General features: G+C 40.4%; 1 protein-coding gene across 5 annotated transcripts in view; it reads left to right on the top strand.

The window, feature by feature from the left end:
- Positions 1-17,831, top strand: part of WDFY3 (WD repeat and FYVE domain containing 3) — a 642,313-nt gene that overhangs the window by 307,787 nt on the left and 316,695 nt on the right. For 3 of the 5 annotated variants that reach the window (XM_033914648.1, XM_033914657.1, XM_033914638.1), the window contains exons 12-13: positions 2,016-2,473; positions 3,947-4,030. In XM_033914648.1, coding sequence (XP_033770539.1) covers positions 2,016-2,473; positions 3,947-4,030 — 542 coding nt within the window. The remainder of the gene's footprint in view (positions 1-2,015; positions 2,474-3,946; positions 4,031-17,831) is intronic. The other 2 variants (XM_033914678.1, XM_033914667.1) reach the window with 1 other exon arrangement.

Below are 17,831 nucleotides of genomic sequence, written 5' to 3'. Positions count from 1 at the left end.
GCGCAAATGCTCAAAGCCTAGTCCAGCCCGGCGCAGGAAGAAGGAGGATCTCTCCTGCACCGCACCGCCCAGCTCAGCCCAGCCCAAACCAACCCAAACCAACGAGGGAGGATCTTCGGGCACTGGCACTGGCACATCCTGTGCATTGGTGCTGGTGCCGGTGCCCAATCGGGTAAGACATGTTTTGCGGTGCTGGGGGGGGGGATGTAGGATCGCGGGGGAGGGGTGTGTGACGTGAGCGGGGGGGGGGAGGATGCCGGTTCGTAGGGGGATGCCGGATCGGATTGAAAAAAAAAAGTTGTAAACGCGGGTAAGCTAGCGGGGGGGAGGATGTCGGTTCGGAGTAGGCGGGAGAGGTTTTAGCATGCGCGGTATACGCTTGTGCGCGCTATATTAAATTTTTTTTACATAGATTTGTGTTCCCCGCGCGCTATACCCGTGTGCGCGTTTTACACGGGTGCGCGTTATATCCGCGAAAATACGGTATACATATACACTTCCCCCTCCGAATCCACGGTTTCAGCATCCGTGAATTTGGTTATTCGTGATTTTAAAACAAAAAAAAACATTTATATTTTTCGGGCTATTTTAAGTCCTGTAAGCCCCCCTTAAGCCTTACCTGGTGGTCTAGCGGGTTTTCGGGGCAGGAGCGATCTTCCCACACGCCTGCCCCGTGCAGATCGCTCATAGGAAATGGCTGCCTTGAGCTCCCGTCGTAGTCTCAAGAGACTACGAGAGCTGAAGGCAGCTATTTCCTGTGAGCGATCTGCACGGGGCAGGAGCGTGGGAAGATCGCTCCTGCCCCGAAAACCTGCTAGACCACCAGGTAAGGCTAAGGGGGGGAGGCTTACAGGGCTTACAATAGCCAGGGGGAAGCGGGGGTTAGGGGCAGAACCGGCCCGAATATTATTCACAGTTTTTTTAATATTCGCGGGCTGGCTCTGCCCCTAACCCCCATGGATACTGTATATAGCGAGAGAGGTTGAGAAAGAGATTTAGATCTTCAGGTTATTGTTGCACAGATATCCCAGGCTGCTTTCTAGCTGTTGCCATAGATTGGATGCTTTCAATCAAACATTAGAATTCAACTGTGAAGGATAAATCTCTGAGAAATGTAATACTGGCTGAATTTTAATGTTTCATTAAAAGTATGTATCATTCCACGGAGCCAGGAGGGGTTGATTGTTTTATGTTGATTATTTTTTTAATCAGGAGTTATTTTTTTTAAACACATATTTGGAGAGGGTATGGATCTGTTCCATGAGTACAAACTAACATTTTTTTAAAAATTCTTTATGCGATTTTAAACTATAGTTGTACACAATAATTAATAGACTAACATAGAATATTAAAATTAAACTACATTAAACTTACAAGGATTCATAAAAAAAAATAAAAATTAACTAACATGTTTTCTATTTTCAGAGTCTGTACTATTTGACAAATGTTTTAGGATGTTTTTTTATTTTTAAAGTTTATTTTGTGTGAATTATTTTAGAACATTTGTGACCATCTCTGGGAAAAGGTGACTAATTAATGAATTTTGTTATAGCAAACAATTTCTAGTATAACAGTCCTAACCTCATTCTTTTATGTGACAAAAAAATTACAGAAGTTCAAACATGTAACTTTCTCAGATTGCTTATGGACCCATGACAATAAAAACCGGCCATTCTCAACATTTTGACTCTGCTACTTTAGTGACATTTTCCCCAGAGAAGATGACATTTGTGTTTCTTTCTTGCTATTTTATAACTTTTACATGCTGTGGGAGGAAGGGAGGGGAGGGATCGGTCAGTCTCTGTTCAAAGTGAGCTGTGTCACAGCCCTCTTCTATCCAGAGCTGATAGCTTCTCCAGCTGAACAAAAAGCTGCATTGAGTGCGAAAACTTTTTTCAAGTTTAAACCATTTGTGTGGAATAGCAAATGTTAATTGTACTTGAGAATTTCATGAAAAATGCCTATATTATCATGTGTCCTTTTGTGATTTTATTTTTCCAATGGGATATCTGCAGGCCCTGCTGGTTGTGCTAAGAGAAAGTCATCGTACCAGAACGGTTTTCAGAAAAGTGGGAGGATTTGTGTATGTCACGTCTCTTCTGGTTGCCATGGAGAGATCCCTAAGCAGTCCACCTAAGAATGGCTGGGAGAAAGTGAACCAGAGTCAAGTGTTTGACTTGCTCCACACGGTGTTCTGCACATTGACTGCAGCCATGCGCTATGAGCCAGCTAACTCGTACTTCTTCCGAATGGAGATCCAATATGAGAAGCTGGCAGATGCGGTGCGATTGCTAGGCTGTTTCTCGGACTCAAGAAAACTCTGCCCCCTGAATGTCTTCCCCTCAAATTTACAGCCTTTTCAAAGATTGCTGGAAGAAGATCTAATATCTGTGGACTCAGTGTCTCACACTTTAAAACACTGCAGTAAACTATTCATTTACCTCTATAAAATGTCCACAGACTCCTTCGACAGGTATGCACTTGACATTGCTATTTCAGTAACAAAGAAAAATAAGAAATATGGAAAATGCTGTAAGAGTATTTTGGGAGTGTATAGCTTACAATACAGCTGATATCACAAAGGCCTAAAGTGATGATAGTTGGTCTTATCCCATGACCATTTAACTGGCATATCTGGATGGCTTTTTACAAAAAGACACTCTCAAACAAGAAAGGATGTCCAAAAAATATACACACCTAAATTTCATCCAAATATCTACTCAGTACTACAGATAAATATTCTTTAAAACAATGGAGAAAAGACCTCTGTGTCTAGTAGGGGTGCCAAACAATTGCTACCCATATAGACAAACCACGCTCAAAATATCAACTATGAGACTATGCTAGTGTTTGAGGTTTTTCCTCCTATCTTGGAGTTTTTGACCAGTGATGTGTCTGCTTGTCTCAAAGTTGATATTTTGAGAGTGGTTTGTCTGTATGGATAGCAATTGTTTGGCACCCCTACTAGACACAGAGGTCTTTTCTCCATTTTTTAAAGAATATTTATCTGTAGTACTGGGTAGATATTTGAATGTAATTTAGGTGTGTATATCTGGATGGCTAACATGTCTAACATATGGCTCTTCTTCAACTATTATGTTTCCTATTCAGATTGTCAGATTATTCTCTTTACCTTGCCATGGAAAGCTTTGGCAGTCCCTGATCAAATAGTAGTGAGCAAGGATGGGACTGAATCCAAATATGTTAGAAGCTCATGGGGAGTGGAAGGACAGCCAAGCCAACATTAAAAAAAAACAACTAACTATGTATATTATTATGTTCAAATACCTTGTAGCCTTTGTGGTAATAACCATGATGTCTGCTTAATGCCTAATGTTGTTTCTGAGACTGTAGTACTGTATATCTATTTTCCAGAGATCAGGGTTACCCTGCTTTCACAGAAACCTCATCTTTCTACTGCCTTCTCTTCCCCTTTATAATGCTAAAGCTTCCCTTTAATTCCACTCATGGGACTGGGGAGTTTATATTGAGCTGTACTTTTTAGCTCTATCTCTATAGAGAAGATGTGGTATATAAGCTATAGTTTAATAATTGTGATTCTAAATTCCCCTAATGTTTTGCCTTCGTGCTTGAGTTTTATGTTTCCTTGGGTCACTGTTTTCACCTTGCAAGGCATATTTACTTGTGGAAACAGATGGAAGAGTTGGGTTGACACAGATTCTTAAGAGTATTGCAGCAAACATATTCATCTTCTTAACCCCCCCCCAAAAAAAAAACAACCCTATAAATGTCATGTGTTTACTATGCATGTCTAATGTTTTTCCTAATGTATGCACTTTTGTGATGGTCCTTGTGCTCTTGGCTGGTTTTGGAAGATGGTATTCTATTACACATGTACTCATGTTCTTGTAAAAACTAACACACCTCTGAACTTCTTGTTCTCTTTCTAACCTGACTGTCCCACCCATGTCTGTTTTGTCTGTAGTCGTGCAGAACAGATCCCTCCCTGCCTGACAAATGAGACTTCTCTCCCCTCTCCTTGGGGCACACCAGCTCTTTCCCGGAAAAGGTACTCTTGTTTTAAGAGAACTTCATTATGTATCTTTCGTTCTTTCTCAATTTTTCTTTTGAAAGAACACTGGTTGCTTGCTTTTCTCCACCTGCTTATGTTTGTGTTTGGCTGCGTATTGTCATTGCCCTAGGTCAGGAGTAGGCAATTCCAGTCCTCGAGAGCCGGAGCCAGGTCAGGTTTTCAGGATATCCACAATGAATATGTACGAGATGGATTTGCATGCACTGCCTCCTTGAGATGTAAATCTATCTCGTGCATATTTATTATGCATATCCTGAAAACCTGACCTGGCTCTGGCTCTCAAGGACTGGAATTGCCTACCCCTGCCCTAGGTCTTGGTGGTGGTGGTTGTTTTTAGAGTAATTTATTTCCATGCTACAGGATGTTCATACTGGAAATGTCATTGGTGACATCTCACTTTTCACCTAAAAGATCTTAATAGAAATAAAACATACAGTATTGAATGTCCTTTAAATGTGAATTTGGGTGTTTCCCTTTTTTCTCCGTCTTACCTTTCCCATATAAATGTAAGCAAGTACATAGATATAATAACCTGAGAATAAGATATAGCTCCTGAGAGAGCTCCTTCTAATCTTCCTAAAGCTGGTCTGAAATTTCTAAGGCATTTTGAATACTGCTTTCAAAGGGTTGTCTAAACCAGAACTAGTGAGAACAAAAAGGCAACCGAGTCACATCAAGGTTTGTGTGAGGGACGCTCAGGACGCCAAAATTGGCTCACAACTTACAAACCAAAATGGGGAGATATATATAATGGACGATATATAATTATATATGATACATTGTATTATGTTATACGGTGCTCTCAGTGTGAACCCTCAGTGATAGGAGCGTAGCTCCGACATTTCACCTCTGGGCCAAGGCGGTAAGCCTCCACCCACACACCATCATCGAGCACCTCAGGTGTGCTGAAATCAAACAAATCAACCAATCAAAAGTGAGTAAATCAAACTCAACACCAACAACCTCAATGACCCCCACACAAACCCTGCCAGCCAGACCCCCCAAGAACGCACAACAAAATCAAAAAACCATACAAAAACTATCAAAAAAACCACAATACTTATCTGTAGCTATCTCACAGACTGAAAAACGCAAACAACCGCGCCAAGAGGAAAGGTTCAACCGCGCTGGTTTCAGGAGAAGCCCTTCTTCAGGAACCTGACCCCCGACGGAACACGAACAAAGAGGTCGGCTGGAGGGTGGGGTGCCCGAACAGAAGAGCACACCGCCTAAAACGAATCTACAGGTGACGTCAAGCACAAACCAACCAATCATACAACCCAACCAATCAACCAATCACACACAAGGGCGATAACCCACCCATCCATACTCGACATACAAACTGAACCAATTAAAAAGCCTCGGCCAAAGAACCCCCCACACACAAACACACACTGAAACCCAAAACCTGAATGAAATCCAAATGGCCCTATTAAACAATGGTATTCCATTCCACGCCTTCATTAAGGCCGTTGGGATAGACAGATTGTAATTGGAAAATCCAATATTGTTCCCTGAGATTCAAATGGGCCTGTCTATCCCCTCTGAAATCCCAAGGGACTTGCTCAAGCACGAACCAAGACAGATCAGTGAATTGATGACCAAATTCAGCACAGTGCGGTACAAGGGGGGCAGAATGAGATCCAGTACGAATCCGACTCCTATGTTCTTGTAGTCTGACCCTAATTCTTCTGTTGGTCCGCCCCACATAACACAACCCGCAGGGGCAGATGATGACGTAAACTACCCATTCAGAATCACAAGACGTTTGAGATCTGAGGTAGTAGGTTCGTTGAGTCCGGGGATGTTGCCAGGTGGAAATAGACAAAGATAAAGGGCACATATCACAATGCCCGCATGGTTTATGACTGCCCCCAATATGAGCCCGACTCCTTGTAGCCAATAAGTCCACCTGATCTGAGTGGGTCATCAGAAGAGCGTATTGTAGAGCTCGCTATGCTAACCCTGAGTTATTACGGGTTCCTGTGACCAGGCCACCTTTAGATCAGCAGGTGTGTGTTATATCGTTTTCCAACCAAGCCCACCAGATAGCGAACATTGTGAGAAAGCACTGGCATGTACTGGGTCATCATTCTGTTTTTAAGGAGGCTTCCTGTATAGCTTACGCCCGTCCGAAAAATCTGAAGGACTTATTGGCTACAAGGAGTCGGGCTCATATTGGGGGCAGTCATTGTGATATGTGCCCTTTATCTTTGTCTATTTCCACCTGGCAACATCCCCGGACTCAACGTACCTACTACCTCAGATCTCAAACGTCTTGTGATTCTGAATGGGTAGTTTACGTCATCATCTGCCCCTGCGGGTTGTGTTATGTGGGGCGGACCAACAGAAGAATTAGGGTCAGCCTACAAGAACATAGGAGTCGGATTCGTACTGGATCTCATTCTGCCCCCCTTGTACCCCACTGTGCTGAATTTGGTCATCAATTCACTGATCTGTCTTGGTTCGTGCTTGAGCAAGTCCCTTGGGATTTCAGAGGGGATAGACAGGCCCATTTAAATCTCAGGGAACAATATTGGATTTTCCAATTACAATCTGTCTATCCCAACGGCCTTAATGAAGGCGTGGAATGGAATACCATTGTTTAATAGGGCCATTTGGATTTCATTCGGGTTTTGGGTTTCAGTGTGTGTTTGTGTGTGGGGGGTTCTTTGGCCGAGGCTTTTTAATTGGTTCAGTTTGTATGTCGAGTATGGATGGGTGGGTTATCGCCCTTGTGTGTGATTGGTTGATTGGTTGGGTTGTATGATTGGTTGGTTTGTGCTTGACGTCACCTGTAGATTCGTTTTAGGCGGTGTACTCTTCTGTTCGGGCACCCCGCCCTCCAGCCGACCTCTTTGTTCGTGTTCCGTCGAGGGTCAGGTTCCTGAAGAAGGGCTTCTCCCGAAACCAGCGCGGTTGAACCTTTCCTCTTGGCGCGGTTGTTTGCGTTTTTCAGTCTGTGAGATAGCTACAGATAAGTATTGTGTTTTTTTTGATACTTTTTTGATAGTTTTTGTATGGTTTTTTGATTTTGTTGTGCGTTCTTGGGGGGTCTGGCTGGCAGGGTTTGTGTGGGGGTCGTTCAGGTTGTTGGTGTTGAGTTTGATTTACTCACTTTTGATTGGTTGATTTGTTTGATTTCAGCACACCTGGGGTGCTCGATGATGGTGTGTGGGTGGAGGCTTACCGCCTTGACCCAGAGGTGAAGTGTTGGAGCTACGCTCCTATCACTGAGGGTTCACACTGAGAGCACCCTATAACATAATACAATGTATCATATATAATTATATATCATCCATTATATATATTTCCCCATTTTGGTTTGTAAGTTGTGAGCCAATTTTGGCGTCCTGAGCGTCCCTCACACAAACCTTGATGTGACTCGGTTGCCTTTTTGTTCTCACTATTTTAGGATTTTTTCAGCAAATCCGGAGTGTATTGTTGTTAAACCAGAACTAGAACAGGAACCTTTCTGTCAGCAGTAAACTTGAGTGCTAAGCCGGCCTGCCTTGTTCTTTGTAAATTTCATTAAATAAACAGCATAGCCTATTCTAGAAATTTACTACTTATTTAAAGATGGATTGGGGTCTATTGTTAAATGTGTTGCTGTGGAGGAACACTTTATCATTTAATACATAATGTGGTACATTTAAAAATGGTATATGTGTGTGAACAATCAGGTCCAGTGGTGTTGAAGTAATGGAGACAAAAATTTTGACAACTCTGCAATAATGGGTGATTTGATTTATCAAATTCACAGGTAGAGATAAATCAACACACAAAAAAACAAAATACTTTTATCCCCTACTGCTGAGGATAGAGAATGGTGATTTGATTTCTCCCAATATTGACTGGATAAATGTCAAGTCAGGAAATGCTATGAAGTTAAAATTTCTAGATGAAATAAATGACTGCTTCATGGAGCAACTGGTTCACGAATCAACAAGAGGTGGATCTAGGTTTTAGTAGAAGGCGTGACTCGGTGCAAATAGTAATGGTATTGGGGCCACTTGGCAACTGCGCTCATAACATGATTAAATTTGAAATAATAAATGGAGTGAAGACTCTAAGGAAATCTATTGCATCAGCAATCAAATGTTTAAAGGACAACTATCCTAAAAAGAAGAAAGGAACGACTGCAGTGATTAGGATTTTAAATTGGACATTGATGATGGTTAAATATATCATCTTGAAAGCCTAAGCCAGCTGTACCCCATGTATTAAAAAAGGTGGAAGGAAGGCCAAACAGCCAACATAGGTAGAAGATGAGGTGAGAAAGCCTATTATATAGAGCCAAAAGAATAACTTTCAAAAGGAAGTAGCAAAAGCATTGGCAAGTTAGATGTAAAAGCATTGATAGGGAAGGCTAAAAGTGAATTTGAATAGAAACTTGCTGTGGAGGCAAAAACGCGTAAAACATTTTATGGATATAACTAGTCTTTAAGCCCGTTACATTAACGGGTGCTAGAATAGATGTGTGTGTCTGTCTTTCTCTCTTTCTCTCTCTCTCCTTGGCCTCTTTCTGTCTGTCTGTCTTTCTTTCTTTCTGTCTCTCTCTTTCCTCGGCTGTCCACCATCACCCCTTGCCTGCTCCCCCTGTCCAGCAGTAGCCCTTCTTCCTTCCTTTTACCTCCCCTTTGTCCAGCAGCACCCCTTCCCTGCTCCCCCTGTCCAGCAGCACCTCTTCCCTGCTCCCCCTGTCCAGCAGCACTCCTTACCTGCTCCCCCTGCCCCTCTTCCCTGCTCCCCTGTCCAGCAGCACCTCTTCCCTGCTCCCCCTGTCCCTCTTCCCTGCTCCCCTTGTCCAGCAGCACTCCTTACTTGCTCCCCCTGTCCAGCATGCGGCTTCCTTTTCTTTTGGGTCTGCCCTCATTTTTTAAAGCATCCTACTGAGGATCGTGGACGTCTCTATGGGCTTTGAGGCAGTTGCTGCAGCAGTAGCCGCTAGCACGGCTTGTAAAAAGGAGTGGGGAGGGGGGTAGATGGGAATGATATTGTACAACCTGTTTTGTTTTTCCGTGAAATTATGGCGATCATGAAACAATGAATTTAAGTGCAGCAGAACTAAAGGATAGAACAGGAGTGGGCAACTCCGATCCTCGAGGGCTGGAATCCATTCGGGTTTTCAGGATTTCCCCAATGACTATGCATTGAAAGCAGTGCATGCAAATAGATCTCATGTATAGTCATTGGGGAAATCCTGAAAACCCGACTGGATTCCGGTCCTCGAGGACCAGAGTTGCCCATCTCTGGGATAGAAGGTAAAATATCAGCATTGATTTGAGAATCTGATCTTGTTTCTTTGATTAAACTAAAAAGCTTTATGAATAAAAGAAAAATGAAAGCTGCTAAACATGTTGTTTTCTGCTATATATTAAAGGGTTCAAATTAGATTTTTTTTTTTTTTTTAGATCAATGATTGAACATGCTCATTCAAAACAGGGGATATAGAAACAGTGTGCCCTAACACTCAGTGAAAATAGATGACTAGCTCTCACTGGTCCTCTGACCTAGTACTTCTCAACTCAGTCCTCAGGGCACCACCAGCCAGTCGAGTTTTCAGGCTATCCATAGCAAATATGCATGAGAGAGATTTGCATGCACTGCCTTCTTGGTATACAGATCTCTCTAAGGGTCGTGAAAACCACTCTATTTTGAGAGTGCTTGTTATCCACATTTTGATTTATCTTATATTCTTATTATTTCAAAATTTTTATTATAGCACTTTTGTTCTTGGAGCCAAGTCACATTGATTTAAAAGCCATTACAGAAGGCTTAAAGCTTGTCAGTATATGGCTTAATAGATATAGCTTAGTGTTAAACATGGAAAAATGTACATCTTGTTGGATTACATGTCACTCTCCTCAACCAAAGGAGGACATGTTCATTTTAGGACAGAGTATCCCTAGAGTATCTATTTTTACATATTTAGGAGTCATGATTGACTTCCAATTAAATTTCGACTGCCAAGTCTCAAACTTAGTTAAGTCAAGTTTTTATACCATGAGAAAATTACGATCTATTAGGGTATTAGTTTTGGAACACAAGTTGCATACTCTTATCCATGCGTTATTGATCGCCAAATTGGATTATTGAAATATGATTTACATGGGCACAACAAAAAGTAATATTAGGAGATTACAAACTATTCAAAATACCGCTATTAAAATGCTGGGATTTAAGAGAAAATTTGATAGGGTCACACCTTTATTCATAAAATTTCATTTGTTGCCTATTTACTATAGGATACGACTTAACACGTTATCTCTGGTTCATCAGGATCTGAATCATCAACAACCTGAATATTTACACTCATTAATAAGACCTTATTATCCCAGGAGAATATTAAGATCAATGCAAGATGGCAGACTAGTATTCCCATCAGCAAAGAGTGCCAAACGGGAATTTACTAGAAATAAAGCTTTTTTATTTCATTGGTCCCCAATTATGGAATCATCTACCACTGGACATTAGATTAGAAGTAACCACACAGTCATTCAAGACTAGCCTGAAGACCTTCTATTTTAAGGGATCATTTGGGAAGGCCAATTTGTCATCAGAAACCTCTCATCTATTGAAGAAAATTTGTTTCAGCGCAATTATTTTATTTATTTATTTTTTCTCTATCTAGTGCTTTCTGTGTAGTGCTTTCCTATTTCTATTGGAATTCCTTTCATATATTATTTGTATTATAATGTAAACCGCTTAGGTCTGTAATATGCTGATGCTAATAAAACATAAGTTCAAGAATCATACATTTTTCATATTGCTTTCCATGTGTTTTGGGCAAGTAACTTCTGTGGCAGAAGGTAGAACGATGGGTAGTGTGTCTGGATATTTTTCCGAGTTTAAAACCTCTCTGCAGTTCTCTGGTCTCTACCACTACACTCCTCCATATAAGTGAGACTACATTTCCCTCTTCCATTGTAACTGGCAAACTGTGCATTGGGAGATATGAAGACTTTAACAAGGTACTGTGATTGCAGAAAAACTGTCATAAGCTATGCTTAAAACCCATGAGAATATTTTGGGTTAAGACTGCAGATGAGGGTGCTAAAAGACTTTCAAATCAATATTTAACTACTTAAAGAACACAGGACGCTGTGGGTGTGGTATGTGCGTGTGAATTGCGATTGGAGGGTTTTTCTGATCTACAAATCTAGAAATTTCGCAGATTGCGTTCCGGTATTTCTTTTCTGTACATGGCCAGTTTCAGTTTCCCGCCTAGTTTTGTATCCATTGCAGGCCTTGTGTCCTTGTACTGTTGGATTTCTGTACCCTCTGTGTTGCAATCGTTAATAAACATATTCTATAAAAAAAAACAAAAAACCAATTTCAGATCATGTCTCCTTAACGATGTTCTCTGTTTAGGTGATACTGCCTAATATTCACATGTAAGTTGAAGCAATTAGATTGAATGTTTCATGTTATATTCGATATTTGGGCAGGTCACCTAGATGTTTAACTTTTATAAGTGGCGATATTTGACCACCCATGGGATACTTTAAGCAGGAATTTTTTTTTTTTTTTAAACATATAAACAGTCTCCAATAAGAAAAGCCTTAAGGTTACATGTATAAAAGTGCACAGCGACAGGATAATGCAAACTTCTTTGCAGGCATGTTAGGGGGTGTAGTTTGGGTAGAGCAGTTTATTTATTTAAAAAAATTTCTATCCCGCTGCATCCACAGTTCTTCGTGGATTACATAAAAACATACATAATAAAATAATAGCAAACAAACAATTGGCACATAATGAAATTATGCATGTAGTTTTTCTTAAATTTACACTTTTTACAAAAGCTTAAAACCAAAATAATAAGAAAAGCATCTGCGTACAATGAATAAAAGATTTACTTATATTCCCTTGCAGAGTTTTCATGCTTTTTCTAAATTGCATCAGAGGAAGGCTACTAAAATGGTATGTGGTCTTCATCATAAGGCGTATGTGGACAGACTTAAAGATCTCAATCTGTATACTTTGGAGGAAATGCGGGGGGGGGGGGGGGGGGAGATATGATAGAGATGTTTAAATACCTACGTAATGCAAATGCGCATGAATCGAGTCTCTTTAATTTGAAAGGAAACTGCAATGAGAGGGTATAGGATGAAGTTAAGAGGTGATAGGCTCCGGAGTAATCTGAGGAAATACTTTTTTTTAATGGAAAGAGTGGTAGATGCATGGAACAGTCTTCCAGAAGAGGTGGTGGAGACAGAGACTGTGTCTGAATTCAAGAGGGCCTGGGATAGGTACATGGGATCTCTCAGAGAGAGAAAGAGAAAACGGTTTCTGCAGATGGGCAGACTAGATGGGCCATTTGGCCTTTATCTGCAGTCATGTTTCTATGTTTCATGTTTCTATGTTTCTACATTAGAAAACTGCTTAATTTCAATTGGTAACAAATTCCACAACATTGCTCGGTTTAGGTATGCACCTATTTTACCTGCATATGTTTACACTTACTGTAGTTTAAATGATTTGTTGCATTTAGCTGTGATTATATTTGTTTTGTATGGCTGTCACATAGGTGCTTATGTGCTTTTTTGCTGGGGTATGTCCAAAAGACATTCAAAGACTTCAGAATATTCAAAATACAGCCATTTAGGTTAATATTTAGTAAATTTGATCATATTACCCCATTTGTGAAAGCAGCCCTTTGGCTTCCAATTCCTTACCTATTGCCTTTCAAAGTATTAATGACTGGTGAACCTTTGTATGTCACACGTTTTCTGATCCCATATACACCTTCAAGATCTCTTAGATCAGAACATCAAAGACGTCTTATAGGTCCAACATATAGAAAAATTGTTCATGAACATATTAGAATTACTCCTTTTCCAGTACAAGATCCACAACTTTGGAACTCTATGCCTTTGGCTCTCCGATTATTGAGTACAATTTATAAGTTTAAAGCTGAGTTAAAAATATTCCTTTTTTCACGCACTTATTTATTTATTTATTTTATTTCTGACATTTCTAGACCACCTTTAACTAAGGGCTCCTTTTACTAAGGTGCGCTAGCGTTTTTAGCGCGCGCTAAACGAAAAATCCTAACGCAAGCTTTATGGAGGTGTTAGTGTTTAGCGCGTGCGGTATTGTAGCGCGCACTAAGCGCGCGCTAAAACCGCAAGCGCACCTTAGTAAAAGGAGCCCTAAGTGGTAAACAATTAAAACATTCACAATAGTTCCTGGACAATACAGTTACAAAATGTATTCAGTTACATCGCAACCACATAGCAATTTAGCCCACTTAAGTTGCATCAAAAGTTCAACGAATTTACATATTATCCATCCCCATTTAATAAGGTACAGTAATCACAATTCAGATTTCTTATCAAATATGTTTACTATCAAAGTTTCAGAGGAAAGCCTCCACCTACAGTTGTGTCTTCAACATCCTTCCAAACTGTAAACGGTTAGAACAGGTCCTCAGAATGCCAGAGAAGGAATTCCATAATTTTACCCCCGCCACGGACAACATTGTCGTTCTGGATTTGGCATACCGAACAATTTTCTCCTTCATGGATGTCAGTCTCATAGTACCCTTGGACCTCAGATTCCTCCTCAACTGGTACACCTCCTGCAGAGATTGAAAGTTCAATGAAACAAGTCCGTACAGACTCTGATGTATCACTGATAACATTTTATACCAAACCCTTTGTGCCACTGGAAGCCAGTGCAGCTGTTTCAGCACAAGGGTAATATGTTCTCTGCATGAGATTCCCAAAATCAGCCTCGCAGTAGAATTCATCAGTTGCTGTAATGCCTTAAATTTAATCTTAGTTAGCCCCAGGTAAAGCATATTACAGTAATCAAAATGAATAATGCAATTAGGTTTCTGAGAATGCTCTGCAAGTCATAGGAAATTTTAACCTTATGTATTTTCCGCCCTACTTTCCTATAAAAATTGTAGTTCTGCGTTTAATCTCATTTGTATGCTGTTATGAAATTTTTTTTTCTAACTTTTGATATGATTTTAGATTGTAAATCACCTAGAAATTTTTTACACTTGGTGCAAGATAGTAAGACATGAATAAACTTGGAAACTTTATAAAACAGCCTTAAATTGAGTGCCAACTTGGATTTCTAACTTAGGCTACCTGATAATAGAATTGTTTTACTCATCCTTAAAATAAACTACCCCATATACTCGAATATAAACCACGATTTTGGGGCCCAAAAAATGGCCCAAAAAGGGAGGGGGACTCAGTTTATATTTGAGTCTACACTTGACTACTTCTCTAACTAAAAAAAAATATCAAAATTTAAACCTACCAGAGGTCTGGCTGTGGGGAATGGAGTTGCGGGCCTGGGACAGGCCTGAAATGTGAGGCAGACAGTTGATTCCTCCTGGCGGCGGCAGTCCTCATGCTGTTTGCTGGCTGCTGGCTGCCAGGAGGAGGGGAGAATGAAGAGACAACGGCACATCTGGATTGCGATGAGCCTTACCTTTGATCTTGATCTCGCTAAACCGGCTGGCAATGAAGAAGCCAGATGCCGCGGAGGACTTCCCTCTTGCCAAGTCACTATAGACTCTGCTGGTTTGGATCCTGCCCCCCTCTGGTTACTTCCTGATTTTGAGGGGGGAATAGGAGCAGATAGAGATGCAGAAAAATAAATGGAGGAAAACTGAAAGGAAAAGGTTAAAGTCAGAGATGGATGTAGGAGAGGAAGTGAAGGAGAGAAAAGGCAGATAGACTGAGGATCCTAAAAGAAAATTAAGAAAAGACAGAAGAAAGCAGAAACTGAAAATTGAGATAAACATGAATAAAATAGCCAGAAAACAAAGGTGGAAAATATTTTTAGCTTTAATTTCATGAATAAAAAGTGCAGTTTTTCTGTAAATTTACACTACTTTCTTTTTCTTTTCCAAAGTGTAGAGTGCTGTTTCTCTTTCTCTGGTGTTAAACTGCATATGGCTTCTTGAGGTTTAAGTTTGAATTTTGTCTACATTTATTTAAGTTTGTGGTTGCTTGTAGTTGCGTTTTCCTATGTAAGGGCCTTGTTGTGAATATGTTAGCTCCTATTTCCCTCAAAAGAAGACCACAATTAAAAGCTAAGAACCCTTGAAATATGCTAGAAGGGTTGTTAAATAAAAATTTAAAAATAAAGTTTGTGAGTAAAAATTGATAACGGCTCCAGTGAGGAGGTAGTACATAAAGCCTAGGGCTGTGAAAGCTTTTGAGCCCAGGTGGTACTTCTGAGGAGCTAGGGATTATGCATTAGAGGTTAGGAGTTTGAGATATATATTGAGCTTGATATATATCTTGGTGAGAGCTTTGGGATATATGCATCACAGATGTTTGTAGCAGATAGCTGATGGGGAGGGTAGGTGAGCAGTTTTTATAGATTAGCTCACCATGATAAGCCAAATTTCTAACCTCTGGATTATATTTGAGTCAACCTTTTTTCCCCCTTTTTGGAGGGCAAGAAAAGGATACTTCGGTTTATATTCGAGTATATATGGTACTTTATTATGATTTCCAATATAACATCAAGCATAAACTTGAGATTGGAAAAGGGAAAACATTGGAAATAATCGAATCATAATGAAAAATATTACAATATTTCAACACTCTACGTCAAAATAATAGAAGAACTAGTTGCCAAATTCCTCTCCAATTACCTAGAAAACCATAACATACTCCATCCCACACAATCCGGCTTCAGAAACAACTTCAGCACGGAAACACTACTAGGATCTCTCTTGGACACAGCCAGACAACATCTCAGCACAGGAAAAAAAATGATGCTCATACAACTAGACCTTACCGCTGCATTCGACTTGGTGGACCATAACATTCTACTACAAATCCTGGATACAATAGGTATTGCAGATAAAGTATGCACATGGTTTGAAGGATTCCTTAAATCAAGAACCTATAGAGTAAAATCAGACAAACAAAAATCTGAACCTTGATCAAACCTCTGTGGAGTTCCCCAAGGATCCCCTCTATCCCCGACTCTCTTCAATCTCTATACAGCCTCCCTCAGCTCTCACCTGGACAAACAAGGCATAATCTCCTACAGCTATGCCGATGACATTACCATTCTCATACCCTTCGATCAACCTGAACTCTCCATGATGAACACAATATACCAAACACTAAAATCAATTAGCAACCTGGATGAAAGATCACAAACTGAAATTGAACCCAGATAAAATGAAATTCATCCTCCTAGAAAACAACAAAATACCAACCATAACCAACATTGAAATCAACGCAATCAACTACCCCATACAAACCACCCTAAAACTGCTAGGAATAACTATCGACAGATGCTGCACCATGCAACCGCAAATCAATAAAACAATACAAAAGTCATTCTTAGTCATGAGAAACTTAAGACAAGTTCGGAAATTCTTCGAGAAAACTCAATTCCAGCTCATAGTTCAGTCCTTAATACTAGGCCTACTTGACTACTGTAATATCCTCTACCTCCCATGCCCTACAACCATAACAAAACAACTACAAACTATCCAAAACACAGCACTAAAACTCATCTACTCATTAAAGAAACATGATCACATTACAGAAGCATATCTCCAATCGCAATGGCTTTCGATCCCAGCAAGAATACAATTTAAATTCTACTGCCTACTATTTAAGACTTTATACAGAGACAGTCCAAACTACCTGAATAACCGCCTCATCCACAACACCGTAACCAGACATAGGAAAACTCACACCCCATTCTCATACCCCCCAATTAAGGAGGTCAAATGGAAAAAACTATATGATGGCCTCCTGGCCACTCAAGCAGCCAAACTAGACAACCAAATCGCCAATCTACTGACGGCATCCCTCGACTGCAAGACTTTTAGAAAATAAAGACCATACTCTTCAAGAAAACTCTGAAAAAAGAAATAATACCGCAAGTCTCAAACTCCACCTCTCACTAAAGCCAACTACCCCAAACAAATAACCTTACCCATTTCTTACTCTTTTTGAAAATGACCAATTTTTTTTTTTTTGTAAGTTCTTGTTGTAATACATCTTGGATAATTCTTTTGTAATCCGCCTTGAACTGCAAGGTAATGGCGGAATAGAAATCCCTAATGTAAAGTAATGTAATTATTGTAATACATACATTCAACAAGATAAAAAATCATCCGTGAACACCTAAATACCCCAGATAAAGAGGAAACAAGATAACAGAGATGATGAAAAATAAAGGGTTATTGGAGTAGAAATGTGGTCACTTTAGAAAATGATTTTTTTCACCATATTGTAGCTCTGCATAATTGCATATAGCTCTCTTTTATTCCTCTGAATTAATTTTGGTTTATCATGGTCAAGCACTGCTTTTGGCTTCTGTGTTCTCCCCAGAACCTTTGAATAGGTGTGTCACCAGGATGGTTTTACTGACCACTTAGCTAACTCAACAGAAAACATTATACAGTACTCCTCTGATATTCGCGGGGGTTCCGTTCCAGGAACCCCTGCAAATGTTGTAAAACCACAAATACATTTTTTAGTGGGGGAGACAGGAGAGGGCAGCCGGAGCGCCGGTGAGTGAAGGAGATCACTCGTGGTATGTTTCGACTGCCTCTTTCTGCACTAAAGTTGGGCCTCACCAATCAGGAGCAGCGTGTCAAAGGTTTGGACAATTTCCTGGAGTAAAAATCCATAGTCTGTTTTACAGTCGGTAGCATGGATTGTTGCTACTCTTTGGGTTTTTGCCAGGTACTAGTGATCTGGATTGGCCACCGTGAGGATGGGCTACTGGGCTTGATGGACAATTGGTCTGACCCAGTAATGCTATTCTAGTG

The sequence above is a fragment of the Geotrypetes seraphini genome, chromosome 1, assembly GCF_902459505.1.
Source record: "Geotrypetes seraphini chromosome 1, aGeoSer1.1, whole genome shotgun sequence".
Lineage (NCBI taxonomy): Eukaryota > Metazoa > Chordata > Amphibia > Gymnophiona > Dermophiidae > Geotrypetes > Geotrypetes seraphini.
This window is presented reverse-complemented; position numbering and strand designations above follow the sequence as displayed.